Source organism: Bufo gargarizans, chromosome 4 (genome assembly GCF_014858855.1).
Source record: "Bufo gargarizans isolate SCDJY-AF-19 chromosome 4, ASM1485885v1, whole genome shotgun sequence".
In the NCBI taxonomy this organism is placed as follows: domain Eukaryota; kingdom Metazoa; phylum Chordata; class Amphibia; order Anura; family Bufonidae; genus Bufo; species Bufo gargarizans.
In genome coordinates this window covers 268900166-268922693 of record NC_058083.1, presented here as the reverse complement: position 1 = coordinate 268922693, position 22528 = coordinate 268900166, and the positions used below count along the sequence as shown (strand labels likewise).

At 45.1% G+C, this 22528-nt stretch overlaps 1 protein-coding gene across 2 annotated transcripts in view; it reads left to right on the top strand.

Annotated features, from left to right (window-relative positions):
- Positions 1-3104: 3104 nt before the first annotated feature.
- Positions 3105-22528, top strand: part of CEP162 (centrosomal protein 162) — an 87048-nt gene continuing 67624 nt past the window's right edge. The window contains exons 1-5 of one of the 2 annotated variants that reach the window (XM_044289986.1): positions 3105-3437; positions 7615-7750; positions 19901-20050; positions 21183-21369; positions 21910-21971. In XM_044289986.1, coding sequence (XP_044145921.1) covers positions 3378-3437; positions 7615-7750; positions 19901-20050; positions 21183-21369; positions 21910-21971 — 595 coding nt within the window. In that variant the 5' untranslated portion in view covers positions 3105-3377. Of the gene's footprint in view, positions 3438-7614; positions 7751-11391; positions 11464-13066; positions 13208-19900; positions 20051-21182; positions 21370-21909; positions 21972-22528 lie in introns of those variants that run through there. The other variant, XM_044289985.1, reaches the window with a different exon arrangement.

Below are 22528 nucleotides of genomic sequence, written 5' to 3'. Positions count from 1 at the left end.
GCCTGACTCCGTTATACCCGGGGTCAGGAAATCGCAGCGGTTGGCTGCGCGCTCTATATAGGAAGATAGGGCTGTTTCTTTATGGTAGCCTTCTGGGTTTGCTTTCCAACTTTTTTGGGCTCACTCAGGGATCCGTAGCTTCTTCTCCTCAGCTGGTCCTTGTCCAGCACTCCCAACCTCCTTATATTCCCCTCTCCCACTTCTCTGGTTGCCAGATATAGAGCTTCCTGCCTGGACTTCTATACTGACCCATTGGAGCTGTATTGCTGCGTTCCCTGGTTGTTGTTCCAGAACGTTACCCTCCGGATCCCTGTTGGGCCTTTGTGGTCTGCTGTTGTCGCCCACCTGGGATTATATGTTTGTCTGTATTGTCTGTCCTCTCCTTGGTGTTTTCCTCTTAGTGTCAATGGCGCGGACTAGTGATCCCACCGCCCCGTTCACTACATAGGGCTCATCTTAGGAAAAGCCAGGGTTTAGGCACGTGATCGGCGTACGGGTGAGGAACCCGTCTAGGGACGTCAGGGCAGTCAGGTGCCAGCCGCAAGGTGAGTCAGGGGTCACCACCTTTCCCTCTCCCTTGGGCAGGGCCTTCCCTTTTCCCTCCCTTTGCGTGACGCCGGTCATTACACATACATCGGATTAATTAAAACAGAAAAGAAAGGGCACACTCAAAAGGGATGCACACTTTTATTTATGCTAAAACACAACCCCTAAAATCTATAAAACATGCAAAGGGCTCAAATGACATAGATGCCCTCTAGAGCTATGAGGAATAAGTCCCGTATATTGAAGCACCTATCTCAAGGTGATGGCTACACCTCGATAAAAGCCGCACAATTCTGTGTATAATACATTTACTCCAATCCCAAAATGGTGATAACTGCACCTTCAATACCGGCAAAATGCCACGCTGATTCACAGAGCCATTAGTCCATCCAAATCAATGGTGTAGTACCTGGAATAAAATTCTTAGTCCATATGCATCAATAGTATGATGCTGGGAATAAATCAGTATGTCACAGCAGATTTCGTATGTGTATATAACGATTGCAACTGTCAGGGAGCACAGCTCAATTGTATGGCGATGTTCCACCTTTAGTTTACACAGCAGAAAAGTCTCCTGGTACGTTAATGTAGACTCCACAGGAGTCGGGTCTTACCCATCTTCACTGCCTAACTGCAGTGTTGATCCCAGGCGGCCGCACACCAGCGGTGTCCCACGTGGTGTGCTCGACCTTAGCGTGGCGTCCCACGTAACCTGGTTGCTCGGGAGACCGACTGGAAGCTATAATGACATCACTGGTAGGCGACTGCTTCCTCCGGCACCGGATCCAGATAATTCCCTTTAGTCTTTCTGCCTATTGCTTGTAACCTGGGAGATTTTTTGTTCCTTTTTCTTTGTCACAGATGTGCTAATACCGCTCACTCTACGGTGAGAGGGTGAGCCGCTGAGTTTTTCAGATTCTCATTTGATTAACCTTGATCAACCATATTAGGCAGTATTAAAGGGAATCTGTCAGCATGATCTTGGACGTTTATATGCAGCACTACAGACACAGAGTCCAGATCACCATTTTTCTCCTAATGCCCCACATTACCCCACTGTCAGTGCTCAAAACTGCACTGAAATACACAGCCAGGACTGTAATACTGGCTTTAATAAGGCCGACCATAGTGACTAGGGATGAGGAATTTCATATTTTTGAGTTCGTGTGCAGGGTCGTGTTGTGGTATTTACTGAATTGCGTTATGGATTCCGTTACCACGGACTATAACGCAATTCCATGACTGAATGCCTTTAGAGGCATTCCGTTATTCATTCCGTCATAATAGAAGTCTACGGCCTGCATAACGGATCCGTCCAGTTTACGATATGCAGGAGAGGACTACCACAACACAAACCCACACACGAACTTCAAAATATGAAATTCGCTCATCCCTAATAGTGACAGATGCTCTTTGACAGCATAAATCTGTAAACTGAAGACACTTTGTAAATTGGTGACATTACTAATATAGGGGAGGGGGACAACGCTGGCATTAATACACTTGGGCTGCTGTTCAGTGTTACACGTCAGGCACTCATCAGATTCACCGACCACTTCTCCAAGTTCCTGGGCAGTTCTGTAACAACGCTGAGTGTTCATAGGATGGGGAGGAAAAATAATAAATGAATAAAGAGAAAACCAAAAAACGTTACAGCCCTATAAACACAGCTTTATGGCCTCTTTCACACTGGAGTGTGCGGCCCGTTGCCATTGCAAAATGTGGGCTGCAATACACAAGCACAGTCCGTGGGGCAGTCGCAGCGGATCACGGACCCATTTAGATCCGGCCGTTCCGCAAAAAGATAGGACATGTTCTATCTTTTTGCGGAACGGAAGTACGGGACGAAACCACACGGAAACACTCCTTGGTGCTTCCGTAGGGTACCGTTCTGCACCATTCCGCATCTCTAGATTTGCGGACCCATTCAAGTGAATGGGTCCGCATCCGTGATGCGGAATGCCCACGGAACGGCACCCGTGTATTGCGGATCCGCAATACGGCAAAGGCCCGCACACGCCAGTGTGAAAGAGGCCTTATACCTAACTGAAGCAACTCCATTTTATGGGCCCCCAACAAAGAGTCCTATTATGCAAAACAGCCCTACCTCCAATGTACAGTCCCATGTAAATAATGTCATTCCCCTCCAACATACAGTACCAGGTAAATAAAATAATTCCCCTGCCCATATGGAAGAGAAATATATTTCAAATATATTTAGCAAAATAATTTATATATAAATGATTTTGCTAAATATATTTCTCTTCCATATGGGTGCCTTCAACCCCTCCAACACAGACCCATATAAAAAAAACAAAAAAACACCACTCCCCTCAGTTCAGCCACCTATATTATATATATATATATATATATAGATATATATATATATATATATAGATATATATAGATATATATAGATATATATATATATCTATAGACGCTCCGACCAGACTCCGCCTTTTCCTATGACATCATCCCTACAAGGAGCAAGTCCATTCTAGTCAGTACCATGTGACCTATGTAAGGTCCTTGCAGGGTAAAGGAAAAAGTGATAAGAAACTCGCTAACCGTCTCCTCCGAGCGCTACAGCTTCCAGCCAATCACGTCTCGCGGCTCTTCTTCTTGCTTGTGAAGTCTGTGAAGTCCTCGTCTGTGGTTGAGTGGAGACATGTGATTGGATGCTGACAAACTACAGTGGGCGGGAATGCAGGCGGCAGCGACGTGTTGTCCCGGTTACCAGCTCCCAGCCGGTTCCATGGCTTCCTGCGAAATGCGTAGTAGCAGTTGGGAGGCTGAGGGTTGGTTTGTAGTGTAGTCTGCCTGCAGGAGCCATGGCTCTCCGGGTGTCTAAGGAGGATCTGGATGAACAGTTTGAACAGTTCTTAAAAGAGGTAATCCACCGTGTATCCAGTGTTACTGAGGGACACTGGGGCTTCGTGTCATTGTCACTTGTGTCACATGTTCCATCTGATGAGGTATATATACGAGGGGTCAGGCACCTCCGCCTGCTGGGTACTAACATTATACACCAGTAGTTGCAAATTGTGGCGCACATAGTGTTGAGCGAACTTGTGTTTTAAGTTTGGCGTCCAAAGTTCTGGTTATCTAAGATCCCATCATGGATTCCGCTAGCACGGACCATATCGGCATTCTATGACGGCATGCACCGCCGCAGCCTATAAGAGGCCTTCCGTCATAAATGGACGTCCATGGGCTCTTTCACACTTCGCGTTCTTTTCTTCCGGCATAGAGTTCCGTCGTCGGGGCTCTATGCCGGAAGAATCCTGATCAGGATTATCCTAATGCATTCTGAATGGAGAGAAATCCGTTCAGGATGCATCAGGATGTCTTCAGTTCAGGACCGGAACGTTTTTGGGCCGGAGAAAATACCACAGCATGCTGCGCTTTTTGCTCCGGCCAAAAATCCTGAAGACTTGCCGCAAGGCCGGATCCGGAATGAATGCCCATTGAAAGGCATTGATCCGGATCCGGCCTTAAGCTAAACGTCGTTTCGGCACATTGCCGGATCGGACGTTTAGCTTTTTCGGAATGGTTACCATGGCCGCCTGGACGCTAAAGTCCTGTTTGCCATGGTAAAGTGTAGCGGGGAGCAGCATACTTACCGTCCGTGCGGCTCCCGGGGCGCTCCAGAGTGACGTCAGGGCGCCCCAAGCGCATGGATCACGTGATCGCATGGCACGTCATCCATGCGCATGGGGCTCTCTGACGTCACTCTGGAGCGCCCCGGGAGCCGCACGGACAGTAAGTATACTGCTCCCCACTACTACTATGGCAACCAGGACTTTAATAGCGTCCTGGGTGCCATAGTACCACTGAACACATTTTGAAGACGGCTCCGTCTTCAAATGCTTTCAGTTCACTTGCGTTTTTCCGGATCCGGCGGGCACTTCCGGCAAATGGAGTACACGCCGGATCCGGACAACGCAAGTGTGAAAGAGGCCTATGGCCAGCATAACCTTCTGTTATGACGGAATGCCTCTTATGCTGTTATGGTCCGTGGTAGCGGAATCCATAACGGAATTGCCAAACTTGAAACTAACAGTGAGCGATGCTGTAACTTACAGGGAATCTGCCAACCCGATTCGGCACTACTATCCGGATTAACACACATTGTAAGTCAGGACGGATCCGTTTGGCTCTGCATCTTCAGGCGGACATCAAAACGCTGCAAGCAGAGTTTTGGTGTCCACCTCCAGAGCAGAATGGAGACTGATCGGAGGCAAACTGATGCATTCTGAGCTGATCCTTATCCATTCAGAATGCATTAGGGCAAAACTGATCCGTTATGGACCGCTTGTGAGAGCCCTGAACGGATCTCGCAAGCCGACCCAGAAACGGCAGTGTGAAAGTAGCCTTAGTATTACTACACATAAGGATTTTCCTACTGCCCCCTTCCCCCACGTTCCTCCTCTGCTGGGGCACATTTTACTGAAGTGTTGTTTTTAAGTCTCATTTATCAACTGTTTTTGCACCTATTTTGAGTGTTAAGACAAAGGTCCACAGGTCCACCCTGCATGCAGTCGCCAGCTAGAATGGTTGTATGCAGAGGGATTCTTCCGGTTCCCTCTGATGCTGTAGCGCTGCCATTGGCGTTGTTCCAGCCAATCGCAATGCTGGCAGGGGACGCCAAACAATGGAGTCCCCTGTCTGACCTGGAGGGAGACAGGTGCTGGCTAGTTAAGCACAAGTCACCTACAAATGACCCGCCCCCCACTGCAGCGCCATACTGTGCTGGTCCTTAAGTCATGTCCCTCTACGCCTTACCTCTACCGGTTAAATTCACTTTTAGGCTACATGCACACGAACGTTGTTGGTTTCTGTGTCTATTCAGGTTTTTTTTTTTTTTTTTGCAGATAGGATGCGGACCCGTTCATTTCAATGGGTCTGCAAAAAATGCAGACAACACGTCCGTAATGGTAGCCCCGCAAAAAAAAAATAGAACATGTCCTATTCTTGTCCGTTTTAGGCATTGTTACAACGGATCTGCAATTTGCGGACCACAAAACACATACGGTCGTGTGCATGTAGCCTTAATGTTTTTTTTATTTTTATCTTTTCATTTTGAGGTCAGTTGTTGCATTTCCTGTACTTACCACTAGAGAGAGCTGTTTGCTTAAATTTGTAGTATATGAGAATACTTTTATAGACTGTCCTTGTTTAAGGCTACTTTCACACTTGCGGCAGTGTGATCCGGCGGGCAGTTCCGTCGTCGGAACTGGCCGCCGGATCCGCCGATCTGCCGCTGACTGAAAGCATTTGTGAGACGGATCCGGATGCGGATCCGTCTCACAAATGCATTGCAAGGACGGATCCGTCTCTCCGCTTGTCATGCGGACCGACGGATCCGTCTTGTACATCTTTTCTCATTTTTACCGATCTGCGCATGCCGGAACGACGGATCCGGCATTCAGAATACCGGATCCGGCGCTAATACATTCCTATGGGAAAAAATGCCGGATCCGGCGTTCAGGCAAGTCTTCAGTTTTTTTTCGCCGGAGAGAAAACCGTAGCATGCTACAGTTTTCTCTTTTGCCTGATCAGTCAAAACGACTGAACTGAAGACATCCTGATGCATCCTGAACGGTTACTCTCCATTCAGAATGCATGGGGATATACCTGATCAGTTATTTTCCGGTATAGAGCCCCTGTGACGGAACTCTATGCCGGAAAAGAAAAACGCAAGTGTGAAAGTACCCTAAAGGGCTTCTGTCACCCCACTAAACCGTTTTTTTTTTGGGGTTTACTTATAACCCCTATAGTGCGATTTCTGCATACATAAGCTAAATAATCATTTCGGTTCAGTAGAATTTGTTAAAATCGTAATTTTAAAATATGCAAATTACCTTGCTACCAGCAAGTAGGGCGGCTACTTGCTGGTAGCAGCCGCATCCTCCGATCCTAAAGACGCCCCCTTCGCATGCTGATTGACAGGGCCAGGGAACGGGATCGTTCTCTGCTGGCTCTGTTTGAATTCAAAATTTCGCGCCTGCGCCGTACCTGTCTTCAATCGGCGCAGGCGCACTGAGAGGCGGCCGCTTCATCCTCAATGCGCCTACGCCGGGTGTAGCTGTGACGTCATCGGCGCAGGCGCATTGAGGATGGAGCGGCCGCCTCTCAGTGCGCCTGCGCCGACTGAATACCGTTACGGCGCAGGCGCGAGATCTTGATAGCAAAAAGGGCCAGCAGAGGACGATCCCGTTCCCTGGCCCTGTCAATCAACATGCGGAGGGGGCGTCTTTAGGATCGGAGGATGCGGCTGCTACCAGCAAGTAGCCGCCCTACTTGCTGGTAGCAAGGTAATTTGCATATTTTAAAATTACGATTTTAACAAATTCTACTCAACCGAAATTATTATTTAGATTATGTATGCAGAAATCGCAGTATAGGGATTATAAGTAACCCCCCCCCAAAAAAAACAGTTTAGTGGGGTGACAGAAGCCCTTTAAGACTCTGTTTATATAGGAAGACGCAATGCTGTGTTGGGTCTGACACATGACTGACACCTGTGGTACCCAGCAGACCCCACTAACTTAAAATAGTTTCTCTCATGTTCCACCAAGGTACAGCACTATATTTTTTTTTTTTTTTAGAACTGGGTAGTCGGTGACTTTACATTGTGACCTAATAGGGTCTCAGGGCAGGGATCCTCTGGAAGGTCATCCACATAGCAGAGCTCTAGTTATGAGGGCCAGATTGAGACTTTATATTATTTTATTTTATTTTTTGTCTTCTTGCATACTATGTACACTATGGGGCACATTTATTAAGACCAGCGTTTTAGACCCCCAAAGCTGGTGGTGGTTCCGCTGAAGTTATGAAGAGGCAAGGCCACTCCTTAACTTCAGGGCATCCATTGCCAGTTGTAAATGTAAGACCCCTTCCTAGCTAACTTACACTTAAACAATTTTCTACGAAGTCGCAGATAGCGGCGCAATTAACCATTGCGCTGCCATGTGCATTTGAAATGCGTTTAATTTAGTCGTATTTCAGAATAGTAAATGACCCCCCTATATATTTACAGTGTCTCACTATTTGAATTCCCCTTAGTCTCTTTCAGATGACTCATTTGACAGTAACAAAAAATCAGTTGTTCTTGAAAATCTTGGAAAGCCTAAAGTTACAAAAACAAAAAAGAAAACCGCTTCTCCTTGGTGGATGACTGAAGATGACTCTGATGATGGAGGTATGTTAAAGGGAGCTTGTCCGCAGATATTATACTGGTTGAGGGACCAGTATTTAAATTTTTCCATCCATGTGACTCAATTGGGGTCATTTATAAACTGGTGTAAAGGAAAAATGGCCTAGTTGTCCATAACAACCAATCAGATTTCACCTTTCATTTTCCAAAGGAGCTGTCCAAAATGAAAGATTTAATCTGTATGGTTGCTGTGTGTAACTAAGCCACTTCTACTTTACACCAGTTTGATAAATGAGGCCAAATAAGTTTGAGAATGCTGGACAACATGGGCTCACATCTGTGGGGCTAATGAAAACATGTACAGTTTTCTGATATACTTTCCTCTCAACCCCTTCAAGCGACAGCCTGTTTGGACCAAATGCCGGAGCCCCATTTTTCAAATCTGACATGTCACTCTATGTGGTAATAATTTTGGATCACTTTTACTTATCCAAGCCATTCTGAGATGGTTTTCTCGTGACACATTGTACTTCATGATAGTGGTGAATTTGAGTTGATACATTTTATCTTTATGCATAAAATAAATCCCAAATTTGCAGAAAACTTGGAAACATTCGCTATTTTCAAAATTACAATTTCTTTGCTTTTAAGACAAATAGTGATACTTCATAAAATATGTATTACTTTACATTCCCCATATGTCTACTTTATGTTAACATCATTTTGTAAACGTAATTTAATTTTTTTAGGAAGTTAATTAGGAAGTTAAAAGGCTTAGGCTAGTTTCACACTAGCGGCAAGGAACTCCAGCAGGCTGTTCCAGTGGGTGACCTAGTGAACGCGTGCCCCCGGACTACCGCTCCGGCCCCATTGACTCATAATGAGGGCGTGCCGGAGTTCTGGCGGCAGCACCACAAACATGCCAAGAGGCGGCCGGAATAAAACTACGACATGTTGTAGTTTTATTCCGGCCACCTCTCGGCATGTTTGCCGTGCTGCCGCCAGAGCAGCCTGCCGGAGTTCCTTGCTGCTAGTGTGAAAGCCAAAACCCACTTTTTTATGAAGTCACTTTGTGGGGCTTACATAGTAGAAACCACCCATAAATGGCCACATTTAAGAAACTGCACCCCTCAAGTTATTCAAAACTGACACTACAAACGTTATTAACCCTTTAGGTGTTCCACAAGAATTAAAGCAAAATGAAGGGGGAAATTTTAAAATTTCTATTTTTGGGGGCAGATTATCCATTTAAACCCAATTTTCCTGTAACACATCAATGGTTAACAGCCAAATAAACCCTAATATTAATTATCCTGATTACAGAACCCCCCCCATATGTGGTCATAATCTGCTGTATGGGCACAGGGCAGGCTCAGAAGGAAAGGAGCGCTAAATTGTTAACGGGGTGCAGATTTTTGCTGGAATGGTTTCCAGGTGCCATGTCATGTTTGAAGAGACCCTAGAAAGAGGACCCCATTTTGGAAACTACCCCCTCAAGGAATAAATTTAGTGGTGAAGTGTATGCTTTGACCCAACAAGCGTTTCATAGAATTTAGAAACAGAGGAAAAAATTTACTTTTATTTCCAATATAAAGTTGCTTTAGACCCAAATTGTTCATTTTCACAAGGTGTAACAGGAGAAAATGCACACCACAATTTGGCAGTCTTTAATATTGATTGGACCCTGGGCAAAAATGTACTTGGGCCCCCTGGATCCCAGTTTCCCACACCCTAGCAGGCAATCACGCCCTCCACCACAACACACACACACACACACACACACACACACACAAAAAATCCACACAACTGGTAGAGTACAGTGAATGACTGTAAATACTTCCGGTTCTGAAGACTCCAGCGGCTAAAGGTCAGTGCTCTGGGCAGCTGGGCTCAGGGCTGGAAGTGGGCACCGCTCTGCAGGAAGAAGACCGGGGCTCGGCTCACCCTAGCGTTACAGAGCACCCCACAGTATGCAGTATAGCACCCTATAGTATACAGCACCCCACAGTATACAGTAGAGCAGTATAGCACTCCACAGTATTCAGGAGAGCAGTATAGCACCCCACAGCAGTGATGGCCAGTTTGCATTGTTCGGCTGCGAACACATTCAGGCTGCCATCTTTTCTCACAAGTCCGGCGAGGCACAGTTTTTTTGCGGAACGGGCTGTAGTTTTTATTGATATAATTTTGGGGTACATATGTCTTTTTGATCACTTTTAATACCATTTTTTGTGGAGTTGAAGTGGGCAAAAATGGCAATTTTGTCAGTGTTTTTTATTATATTTATGGGGCTCTTCTTGTGGTAAATATGATATGATTATTATTCTGTGGGTTGATACAGTTATGGCAATACCAAATTTATGTAGTTTTTTTTCATGTTTTACTACTTTATCAGCCAAAAAATCACTTTTGTGTTAAAAAATAAATTATATTTTGCATCGCCATATATAAAAGTCCATAACTTTTATTTATTTATTTTCACCAATGTAGCTGTGTGTATCATTTTGGGGTACAGATGTCTTTTTGATTACTTTTTTTTTTTTTGTGGACGTGAGGTGACAAAAACAACAATTTCCATCATTATTTTTTTTTTTTTTCAACATTATTTTCTTTACGGTGTTCTCCGCACGGGATTAGTAATATAATTTTATAGATCAGGTCGTTACGGACACGGCGATACCAATTATGAGTTTTTTAAATGTTTGAATTTTTTTTTTTATGACATAAATGAACGGATATGAGGAGACTATTTTTATTTAAATTTGTATTTTTATTTTTTTTTTTCACTTTGTTTCAATACTGTATGGAGCAAGCGCTCCGTACAGTATTAGAATGTATTGGCGCCGATGAGCCGTAGTTATTACTTTGTGAAGTCTCGCGATTTATACTGTAAAAAAACATTTCCCATGCTCTGGTTCGGTTCCAATGTACCACTTGAAGCTAATACTGTACATGGAGCACTCACTCCATACAGTATTGAAACTAAGTTTAATGCGAATCGACTTCAGATGTTTCATCCAAAGTCGATTCGCTCATCCCTAATCAAGACCCATCTGGATCTTGAAGATCCAGTGGGCCTGATGGCTATACAATGCATTCCAATAGTAGTCTATTGCAGTTACCTCTGATCAGCCTTAGGTACATGGCAGCCCGGACACCTTTTGTAAGGTGTCCGGTTGCCATGGCAACCATCACTCTCCGCTGATGGCAGTGGCTCCATTTCTGAGCCGCTGCCATCACACTGAGGCCGGCTGGCAGAAGGCAATGTGACCATTTGCTTACCCTGTGAATGGACAGGGGAACTAGAACATGCGCAGTCCATCTATGGTGTAAGTGAATGGAGGCCTCTGGTGGACTACACTGGTCATTGATCCTCCATCGGTGGCCATTTTGCGAACACAGTGCCAAAAAGCAGGTAAGAGGGCTTGTTAATAAACACGAATTAGCCATATTAAACCATTGTGCATTGGCACCAAAGACCTAATAACGCCTGTTACTAGCTGCATGTTTTATTGTACTCCCAGCACATGTACAGTAGTAATATATAGTGGCCGCCACCTTTATTCAACTTTCTGTCTATCTTCATCTTTTTACTTACTTGGCTTTCTTTTTGTTACCTTGCTTTCTGTCTTTTGTTCTTTAAGCACATCAACCAAGATCATATTTAAAAAAGAAGAAGCAAAAGAGCCAGGTGATGGCAGACAGAGATCTTTCTGGATTGGATGATAGAGAGAGATCTGCTCCAGGCTTCCAGACTGGTACTTTTATTTAGGGCTAGTGCATTAGTAGTAGACATTCCAAGGACCTGTCTCCACCAAGTGCAGTGGACAGGCTTGATGGTCAAGTCTCTTCCTATAGGGAGTTACTATAGAGTAGCGGCCTGCAGGGTGAATGCATCCATTGTTTAACTCGCTATCTATATTCAGAGAACCAGAAAGTAGTGAAAAATAAGCATAAAGATTATATCAGAAAGTATAGTATCAAAAGATTACACATTTTAAAATTACAGCAATTGCATCATAACTTTATGAGCTTCAAACTAGTGGATGTAGAGGAGAATGCCGACACTAGATCGCACACATTTGCTACACGTGAAGCTTAGTATTCCTTGTATTTGGCACAAATACATGAAAAAAATAATTCTGTACTGCTCTGTAAACCCGGGAGCAGTCAGAATTCAATAATCTGCTAAATCGTGTCACACAATACTTAAAGGTGTTTTCCAGGATTTTTTATTAGCCCCCATAGCACATGGTGCCTATTGAAAGAATCATACTCGCCCAGTCCCCACTGCTCCATTCCGGTGACCTATCTCTGTTTGGCAAACTCCTGGTCCCTTGCTTGTTTGCTTCCAGCCGGGGTATAGACAACAGGGGCAGACCAGCCATAGACCCTTCAGGGAATGTTCCTGGTGGGCTGATGTCCCGTACCCTCCTCACTGCTGCTGGCTAGGTACATACAACTGGGGGAACTATAGGGCTCCTTATTAGAGGAAGCCCAGGCAGCATGTAAAAGTATGGCTGGCTTGGTGCTGTGGCCCACATCTCACCTCCTAAGGGTCCCTTCACATGTCCGTAGAATGGGTCTGCATCCGTTCCGCAATTATGCGGAACTGGTGCGCACCCGTTCATTCTCTATGAGGCAGGAAGAGATGGAGACATCACACAGTGTGCTGTCCGCATCCGTGTTACTGGAGCGGGGCCCCAATCTTCCAGTCCGCAGCTCTGAAAAAAATAAATAAAGCATGTCCTATTCTTGTCCGCAATCGCGGACAAGAATAGGCATTTCTATGGGGGTGCCGGCCGGGTGTATTGCGGATCCACAATGTACTACGGACGTCTGAATGGAGCCTAAGCTCCTGTTTCATTAGAGACAACTGGAGAAGGAGGACAGAACATGGCAGCAGATGGTATTCTGTGCTGCACTATGGTATTACTGATCCTGCCAACATCAACTCGTGCTGCCCAGCCTTCTGTCAGTTTGGATCCACCTACAACATCTGGGCCTATTTTTATTTTATTTTTTTCAGGGCCACTTTAAGTTTCCAAGGTCACGTGCAGCTAATCAGTGGTGATGTGTCCCCAAGCAGAGGAACTAGAATATCACCAAATTAAACCAGATCAGTTTGTAGCTCACATGTATGATTCTTCCATTAGGTACCACAATCTACTGGGGCTAATTAAAAGAAAGCTCTGCTATCTAGGGAACATGGGTTCCAGGATTAGCTATTGCTTTCTTTCCTCTTTTTCCTCTTATTTTGAACATTTAATAACTCACTCTTATGTTATCCCATATTCAGATTTCCTCCTGATCTTTCTTTTTCTTATCCCGTCATATTTCCTGCCCCTTACCATACACTAGAACAGAGTCCCCGTAGTTCATCTCTTAACAGGATACTGGATAAATCCATGAAATTGGAAAACTATTACAAGTCAAAACAGAAATTCGGCTTTGATGAACAAGAGGACACTCTTTCTTCTGACAGTTCTGAAAGCCCTGATGGTAAAATATCACTTCATGTCTTCTATGTTGTTGTAGAAGTACATTTTACAGTATATAAAATGGATAATGTAGTTTTATGATTGGAATCACTGTCCGCAATGGCATGAGAAGGTTTAGTAAAATAAGGGGTGAGTCATTTTCTCATTTGAAGTTCATAGGGCCCCATAGCAAAATTTAGTCTGTCTTCACTAAGTTTTCCATTACACATGCAGCAATCGCTCTCGGGCAACGTGTCAGATTTCTGCCAATTTTTATTTTTTATTATTTGTATTTAAAGTACCAGTAACTTTTTTTTTTTTATTAAAAAAAAGTCCCCCACCTTAACCACTTTATTTGACTGCTATGTTAGGAAAATTAGAATAGGTCCTTCATAAATATGACACTCATTTGGAGCACCTTTTTTTATTTTTTTATTTTTTTTCTCTCCAATGTATTTCTTCCAAGCAACTGACAAAGTACATTGATAAATCTGCTTCCTTTCTATTAGCAAAGCTGGTTACCTGCAGCCACCTTTAGGGGCAGCTCGGCTCATACAAATTTAACCCCTTAAAGACCCTGCCATATTTAACCTTAATGGGGTTATCTCATCTTAGACAATGGGGGCATATCGCTAGGATATGCCCCCATTGTCTGATCGGTGCGGATCCCATCTATGGGACCTGCACCTACAAGGAGAACGGAGTCGGGGAAAGTTGTGGCTGGAGGACCCCGGATTTCCCGGGGTCCGTCCACCACCAGGCTCAGCTCCCCACCTCTCCCATTGAAGTGAATGGGAGCGCACCGCCGCAAGCGCGGCCACTGCTCCCAATCATTTCTATGGGGCCGACGGAAATAGCCGAGCCAGCGCTCTGCTATTTTCGACGGCTCCATAGAAATGAATGGAGGGCGGCTGCGCATGCGCAGTGCGCCCTCCTCAAGTTTCTCTGCTCTGTTCTCCTTGTAGGTGCGGGTCCCAGAGGTAGGACCCGCACCTATCAAACAATGGGGGCATATCCTAGCGATATGCCCCCATTGTCTAAGATGGGATAACCCCTTTAAGGACCAGGCTATTTTTGGAAAATCTGTGTCACTTTAAGTGGTGATAACTTTAAAACGCTTTTACTTATCCAAGCCATTCTGAGATTGTTTTCCCATCACATATTGCACTTTATGACAGTGGTAAATTTGAGTCAAAATATTTCATTTTTATTTATTAGAAAAAAGCCACATCTACCAAAAATGTTGAAAAAATTAGCAATTTTCAAAATTTCAATTTCTCTGCTTTTAAAACAGATAGTGATACCTCCTAAAATAGTTATTACTTTATATTTCCCATATGTCTACTTCATGTTTGGATTATTTTGTAAAAGCCATTTTCTTTTTTTGGGACGTTAGAAGGCTTAGAAGTTTAGAAGCAAATCTTAAAATTTTTAGGAAAATTTTCACTTTACATAATAGAAACCACCCATAAATGGCCCCATTTTAGAAACTACACCCCTCAAGGTATTCAACCCTTTAGGTGTTCCACAAGAATTAAAGGAAAATGGAGATGACATTTCAGAATTTCACTTTTTCGGCACATAACTGAGCTGAACGGAGCCTACGGACCGCATAGACTATAATGGGGTCCCTTAGGTTTCCGCTCAGAAGATGATTTTGGAGCAGAGACAAAAGTTCTGCGCGCAGGGGTTCATATTCTCCGTTCGGCTCAGTTGTGTGCCCAATCCGTCCTTTCCGTTCTCCTGTTCCTATAACGGAGCAGGAGAACGGAAAGGCTGAACACTGATGTGAACCCAGCCCAACAAAGCAAGGGTTAATGGCCAAACAAAACTCAATATTTATTATCCCGATTCTGTAGTTTACAGAAACGCCCCATATGTGGTCGTAAACTGCTGTATGGGCACACGGCAGGGCGCAGACGGAAAGGAATGCCATATGGTTTTTGGATTTCAATGGGATAATTTTAAGTTGCCATGTCACATTTGTAGACCTAGAGTAGAAACTCCAAAAGGGACCACATTTTGGAAACTACACCCCTCAAGGTATTCAAAACTGATTTTACTAACTTTGTTAACCCTTTAGGTGTTTCACAAGAATTAAAGGGGTTGTCCAGGTTCAGAGCTGAACCTGGACATCCCTCCATTTTCACCCCGGCAGCCCCCCTGACATGAGCATCGGAGCAGTTCATGCTCCGATGCTCTCCTTTGCCCTGCGCTAAATCGCGCAGGGCAAAGGCATTTTTCTGAGTTCCGGTGACATACCGGGCTCTCTATGGGGCTGACAGGCAGCCCGGTGACGTCACCGGCACTGATGGGCGGGATTTGGCTCTGCCCTAGCCAGTAAAACGGCTAGGGCAGAGCTAAAGCCCGCCCCTCAGAGCCGGTGACGTCACCGAACACACTGCTGGGCGGAAGTTACCGCCCGGCAGTGTGTTATTGAAAACACAAGAGCCTGTGCCCTGCGCGATCTAGCGCAGGGCACTGGAGCGCATCGGAGCATGAGATGCTCCGATGCCAGGCTCAGGAGGGCTGCCGGGGTGAAAATAAGGGTATGTCCGGGTTCAGCTCTGAACCCGGACAACCCCTTTAAAGGAAAATGTAGATGAAATTTCTGAATTTTACTTTTCCAGCTCATGACAGCACCACAGGAGGTTGTTCCCCTTTGACCTTCTTGAGACAGGAAACGGAGAGGTTAAAAGGTCCCCACCTGTGTTTTTCCTGTCCCTAGAGGGGATAGACGCAGAGAGGTTCCCTGCTCTAGGGTTGAAGAGACTCTACAAGAACTTTTAGGGCCTAAGGCTGGAACTAGGATTGTGGGGGGTCCGGCCTCTCCTAAACCTTGAATAGCCTTGCTAACACCTCTTGGGGAAGAGGTCCCTTAGCAGCTCGGAACCCACCTGGCGGAGTCTGAGCCTATAGGTGGGTTCTCTGATGGCCTGGGTTAGATCGTTCGGTTTATCCTCATCCTTCCTACCATATAAAGTGGCCGTGCCAGTAAACCCCTTATGTGGGTCCCTCTGGCTTGCTCCTAACCCTGATAAGTGGGTAATGCAGCTGGTGGTTACCTCACTATGGACAGCTGTGGGCTTATAAAGCTTAGATTTGCTGCTGTTCCTTAATGGAGTTCAGCAGGATCGCACCTCAGTGCGCCTGAAACAGTCAGCAGCTGGATGTGGCCTTGTCTCCTTACCAATGCTCCGTATGCAAGTGTTGACAGATGCTGCATGACAGCTGGCAGCACATATTCAAAGACTGGTAAGTAAACCATGCAAACTAGTTGTCAGGTAAGTAAACCATGCATGTGTTTAACCAGCTGGATTGCCTTAGCAGTTCTAATTACTTTAATTGAGAATCTGTGTGTGGCTCTAAATAGGAGCTCAGGTGATATTAGCATCACCTGTTTCTTTAATGAGGATGAATGTGAAGTTTAAATTTTCAGGCTGCATTTAATTAACAAGGTCACAGACTTAAATCTCCCAGGCTAGCAACCTGGCTTAGTATGTCTGACTTGATTCCTTATCTAGGAAAAATTTACTCTGTGCCTGGCGTGCAGCCTCATGGCCCCTGTGCCTGGCGTGCAGCCTCATGGCCCCTGTGCCTGGCGTGCAGCCTCATGGCCCCTGTGCCTGGCGTGCAGCCTCATGGCCCCTGTGCCTGGCGTGCAGCCTCATGGCCCCTGTGCCTGGCGTGCAGCCTCATGGCCCCTGTGCCTGGCGTGCAGCCTCATGGCCCCTGTGCCTGGCGTGCAGCCTCATGGCCCCTGTGCCTGGCGTGCAGCCTCATGGCCATCCTGGTGTAGTAATCTGGAAAAACACTGGTGGGTGGAGGTGGGAGGGACCTTTTTAACCTCTGTTTCCTGTCCCAAGAAGGTCAAAGGGAAACAGCCTCCTGTAGTGCTGTCATGAGGGAATCTCTAGACACCAAATTACCGGTAAGGCTAATTCCAATTTTTGTTGGCAGATTTTCAATTTTTCCCCGCTAACAAAGCAAGGGTTAACAGCCCTTACGTTCATGGGCAAGAGGCCTAAGGGTTGGATCTCACAGGCTTCCATAGAAGGCAAGATCCGATGCCTATGGAAGGCATCGGGCTTGCCTTCTCTGCCATCGGGTCCATGCCACTGGAGCTGCGGGGACCTGATGGGGAAGCGGAGGACACCCGTACCCTCCGCGAACCCTCTGCATGCCGTGGTTAGCTTTGACCGCAGCATGCAGGTGGTTAACTCGCCGGCATCAGTGTTTTCACCAATGTCAGCGTATGCAGCAGGGGCCTGGCTATCAGTGACTGCCCTGCACCCGCTCGATCAGCCCGCCGTACATGTATGGCGCGGGTCCTTAAGGGGTTAAACAATTGCCAAGGAAGCTGTAATAATCTGTTTGCATTGCGTTTCCCCCAGTGGCGGCTGCAAGAAAATTGCTGTGTCCCCCCCCCCTTCCCCCCCCCCCCCGGGCCCCATAGCAGTTGTGTGGTCTGCCTCCATTGAAGGTACTCCACTGGTCTTGAAAAAATTGCTTTTCCAAGGTGAAATATGTGTGAATACAGTAACCTCCTTAAAAAATAGTGATTAGAAAAGGAGGATAAAAGCTTCATAGCCCTATTTAGAATTTAATAAGAGTCTTAAAGGGGTTATGCCACAAAAAAAGAAAAAAAAATGTCTGAAGTGATAAACGCTATTCTTTTAACTATACTCATGCAAAACAAAACTGCTCTCCAGTATAATTTTCCATTTTTAGCTTATTTACTCACCCTTCTGCAGCCCTGGTCTCTGTAGGTAGCAGCAGCTCATCTCATGTGACCATAAAGCACCTGCATCTCCCAGGAGTGCATTGCGGTCAGCTTTCCCTATTTTCTGTCTTCTTTCCCTACATATAGTCCCTCATAGACAGGCCCACCCGTTCCATTAATAAATAGCACTATGGTATGTAATGCCCCCATCCCTGAATTTCCATCTCCACTGTCTAGAGAGAGATATAGCTACATATTTCTATAAACTTATAAATGGGAATAAATGAATACAGTCTGGGTCATGCCACCTGCTTCAAGATGAGATTACTACGCCAGCACTGAGAAGAGGAAAAGAGCAGGGAACCTACAGAGCATATTGTTCTTCACTCAATGCAGAAGATGGACCAGAATTTCAGCCACAGGAGAAACCTCAGGGGAGCTATCGGAGAGAAGGAAAAATATGGGGGAGATTTATCAAACTGGTGTAAAGGGAAACTGGGCAATAGCTCCTTTGGAAAATAAAAGGTGAAATGTGATTGGTTGCTAATGGCAACTAAGCCAGGCAGTTTGATAAATCTCTCCCAATATACTGGTACATACCACAAATATATTACAATAAGTCATTGCATAGTAGCACCACAATCCCATTTATTTCTATAGGATCACCGCTACTTAGCAAACTATTGCCGTGTAGCCCTAGCCTAGAAAAGAGGCAGAGAGAGACACTGCTGCTGGCTGTAGTAAGTTATCTGTCTCGCCCCAGTGCTGGATTCACAGCTACACTGCTCAGTACTGCACCAATATAATATCCTCCATGATGCTGCTGCCTCTGAAAGTATGCTACAGAGAGAGATGGGAGCAGGAGCTCATCTTCACACATGGGAGATGACATAGCAGCTAGTCTCCACCCATTAGCACAAGTCATGTGATGGTGAGACATAGTGCTACAACAACGTATTCTGAGAAGGTACAATATAATACCGCACTGCACTCTAGATGATCATTGTGTAAACTAGATTTTCAGATTCATAGCATTGCTTGCTCCTCAGACTCTTTCACAGATCCAGATGGAGAAAAACGTTGAATCTCTCTGTGGTTACCTGTTACGTTAGATTGAAATGAAATTCACTTCCTTTTGAGCATCCAGTACGGACTACGTATATATTATCTGGTGTTCATATTGTACCATTTAATGGATTTGGGACCCCTTCCATGTGGTGCCAAGATCTGACATAAGTGCAGACTTGTTAAAGGGGTCACTCTCCGGAGGAGAGATGCACTGGATTTAGTTCTTGTTAACCCCTCCCGCCACCAGCATATAAAAATAGTCCCTCACATAGAGCCCCAGAGATATGCATGGTATGCAATGGCCCTGTAATTTCCTTCTCTACAGTAAAGAGAGTTAGCTATATATTTCAATACATTTGAATGAGTGAAAGGTGCCTGGGATGCTTCTCTAAAACACTATTGCAGCACTGGGGGTGGTGAACAGGGCTGAGAGCTCCACAGATAGCCGGGCACTGTACTCGGCAATCTCCGTAACGCTCATCAAAATGAATGGAATGTCTGCGCGCATGCCCAACCAGCCTCTCCAATAATTTTGGGGGGCTCCACGAGGTACAGGGTCCCCGTTCTCGTGATCGGTGGGAGCCCTGGTGGTAGGACCCCCACCGATCCTGCGTATAGGGGATAACTTGACATAACCAGATTACCCCTTTAAGTGTAGCAATGATAGCATGAAGCTAGCTGGATGAGATTTGTCATATTTTAGGTCTGTTTTATAGATGCAGGATTTGTAGTCTGCAACAATTTCAACCTGTGATGGTATACATTTTCTGAAGATAGTGTTAGAGTGAATACACGCACACAGCTAACCAATCAATATTTTTTAGTTGCCATTGATACACAATATTGGGGCATCATTCTGTACTAAAGCAGAGCATAAAAGCTATATAAATAAAGGTAAAATGTACATATTGTTCTTTTCTTTAGAACTGGCTAGGACAAGCCGCAGCTTTGTAAAATCTCAAAGTATGTCACAGCCCATTGAGGAAGTAGAAGAAGAGGAGCATGTTGAAGAAATGCAGAAATCGATTGATCCTCTGATTGCATCAATAGAAAAGGACAGCTTGGAGATTGATGGTGGGTGGTCACTGTGGATTTGGCATGTGTATTAAAGGAGTTGTCCTTGTATAAGAGAAGCATCGGAACATTTCCTTGCTTGGCTGCTCCCCTTAGTCTCGCTGCATCGCAAGCCACTGTTTGTCGTGAGCTGGTGATGTACCAGGCTTCACAAAACTATGTGCTAGGTGGAGACTTCCACCTAACAGTGAGCCCGGTGACGTCACCGGCACTAACGCTGTGCACAGCATAGTTGCATGGCACATGCTCAGCGTACCGTGCACAGTGTTAGGCAGCATGCACACGACCGTGACGTTTTTTGCAGTCCGCAAAAAACTGAAGCCGCCCTTGTGCCTTCCGCAATTTGCGGAAGGGAACGGGCAGCCCATTGTGGACATGCAAAACGGACAAGAATAGGACATGCTATATGTTTTTTGCGGGGCCATGGAACGGTGCAACGGATGCGGACAGCACATGGAGTGCTGTCTGCATCTTTTGCGGCCCCATTGAAGTGAAGCAGGCTCGGATGCGGACCCAAACAACGGCCATGTGCATGAGGCCTTATTGAGTGGAGACTGCTGATGGATACATCTGGTCATATGTCCCTCTTTCACTGACCATTTTGGGGCTGGACTGGCCGTAATACAAGAAGGGAGCGTGAGTCAGTGGGAGACAATGATGCTGATGGGCTTACAACTGTATTGGTCAGTGCTCCTAGTGCTGTTTCCAGCACATTTGTAAAAAAAAGTTATGGAATATGATGGGAGTCCCTACCCATCGTGTGATGAATCTATTGATGCCATAATTATTTTTTGGGTTGTTATGATGGAACTGGGAAACAGAAATGAAGTACGCAGATGGGAACAAAGCCTAATGTCCACTTATTGCCATGGATCTCAAGCTTTGTTCACACTTGCTTCAAGACTCCGGATTATGGATTGATTTTATTTTATTTAATTTTTTTTAACACGCCAAACAAATGCTGTTAATTTCAGTAGTAATAAACCTGCACAACAGAAAAATGGGAACATTAATAGACACCTTTCCCTTTGTGTGTCTATAATAATGACAGAACAGAATAACAGAGCGAAGCGCAAGTGTGAACAGGACTTTAGTAGTAAAACACTGAAAATAAATTAATGATGTACTTTAGATTCAGTAGTGGCTTCTGGACCAAATCAAGCCTTTCATGGGGTCGGACTTGATACTTTAGAAGAACAAGAAGAGAAAGAAAGATTTTTTGCCAGGCTTGAAAAAGGTGCTTCATCTACAATTGACTATTCTAAGTTAATTAAGGAACTGGATTCTACTGATTCAACTCAACTTACAACTTATATGCGGTAAGGGCTTTTTTTGCAGTATGTTTCTTTTGGTCCCTTTACAAATGCAGATTCTTGAGATTCTATGGCAACTACTGCAGGGAAAAACTATCTATTATATATTAAATTGCAATGCCGTACATTTGTGATCTTTAGGAGTCCGACTAAAATTTCCACCCAATAGGGCGGTTTACTAATCCCGTCTCATTTAGACAGTGTAAACCAGGCAGTCTAAAGTGGGGCCAAGTTAATCGCAATGGCTCCTGCTGTATGATACATTTGGTGCATCTAGCCAAAAGATAGTCACTTTTATTCACAAACTGAGTTATTTTTTTGGGCAAATTTGCCTTTGTAAAATGTGCCATACTGGGGGCATTTCTAGAACATTTCCACACCTATTTTTATTAATCACTAGTGGTTTAACATGTAAAATGTAAGAGATGCATCCAAAATCTCTTGAGGTTGATGCTGTAAGAGAGGAGTCTGGCACCTGTGTATATGGACGAACACTGCCCTGATGTTTGTATGGAATCATGTGTATTATATTTTCATATATTTTAGCAATAAAGACCATGCTCCAGCAGATGAGGATGAACATAAAGATGAAAGTAAAGATGTGTCAGGTAAATTTTATTTCTTTTTTATTTATTTTTTATTTTTTAGTACTTGTTTTTTAGGATTTACTGAAGGGGTTTTACACTGATGACCAAGGGGCTAAGCTCTGTTCACTTGAATGGAGCTTAGCCCTGCCCAGGCCATTGATACTAGTCGTGACATCACTGGGCCTGCGGTAAACAGCGAGTAGGTCGCAGCTCTACTGCCAGCGCCGCTGCCTTCTTAAACAGTGGATCGGCAGGGGTCCTGGGTGTCGGACCCCCGCCGATCAGATGCTGATCTATCTAGAGGATAGATCATCAGTTTAAAAAAACTGCAAGACATGCTAAATTAAATTAAATGGGTTATCCAAAGTATAAAACATGCCCCCCCCAATGCCTGGGCTCCTCATATAGATTATACTTACCCTGCTCCCCGACACCCATGTCACTGATCCCTGCACAGCTGCCACTGCATCTCCCCATCGTGCAGATCAAAACATCCAATGACGGGAGGAGCTGCCAATAGCAGGCCGCGACAGGGAAGCGCCTCTCTAGCGTCACCCATGATGCAGAGGTAGCCATAC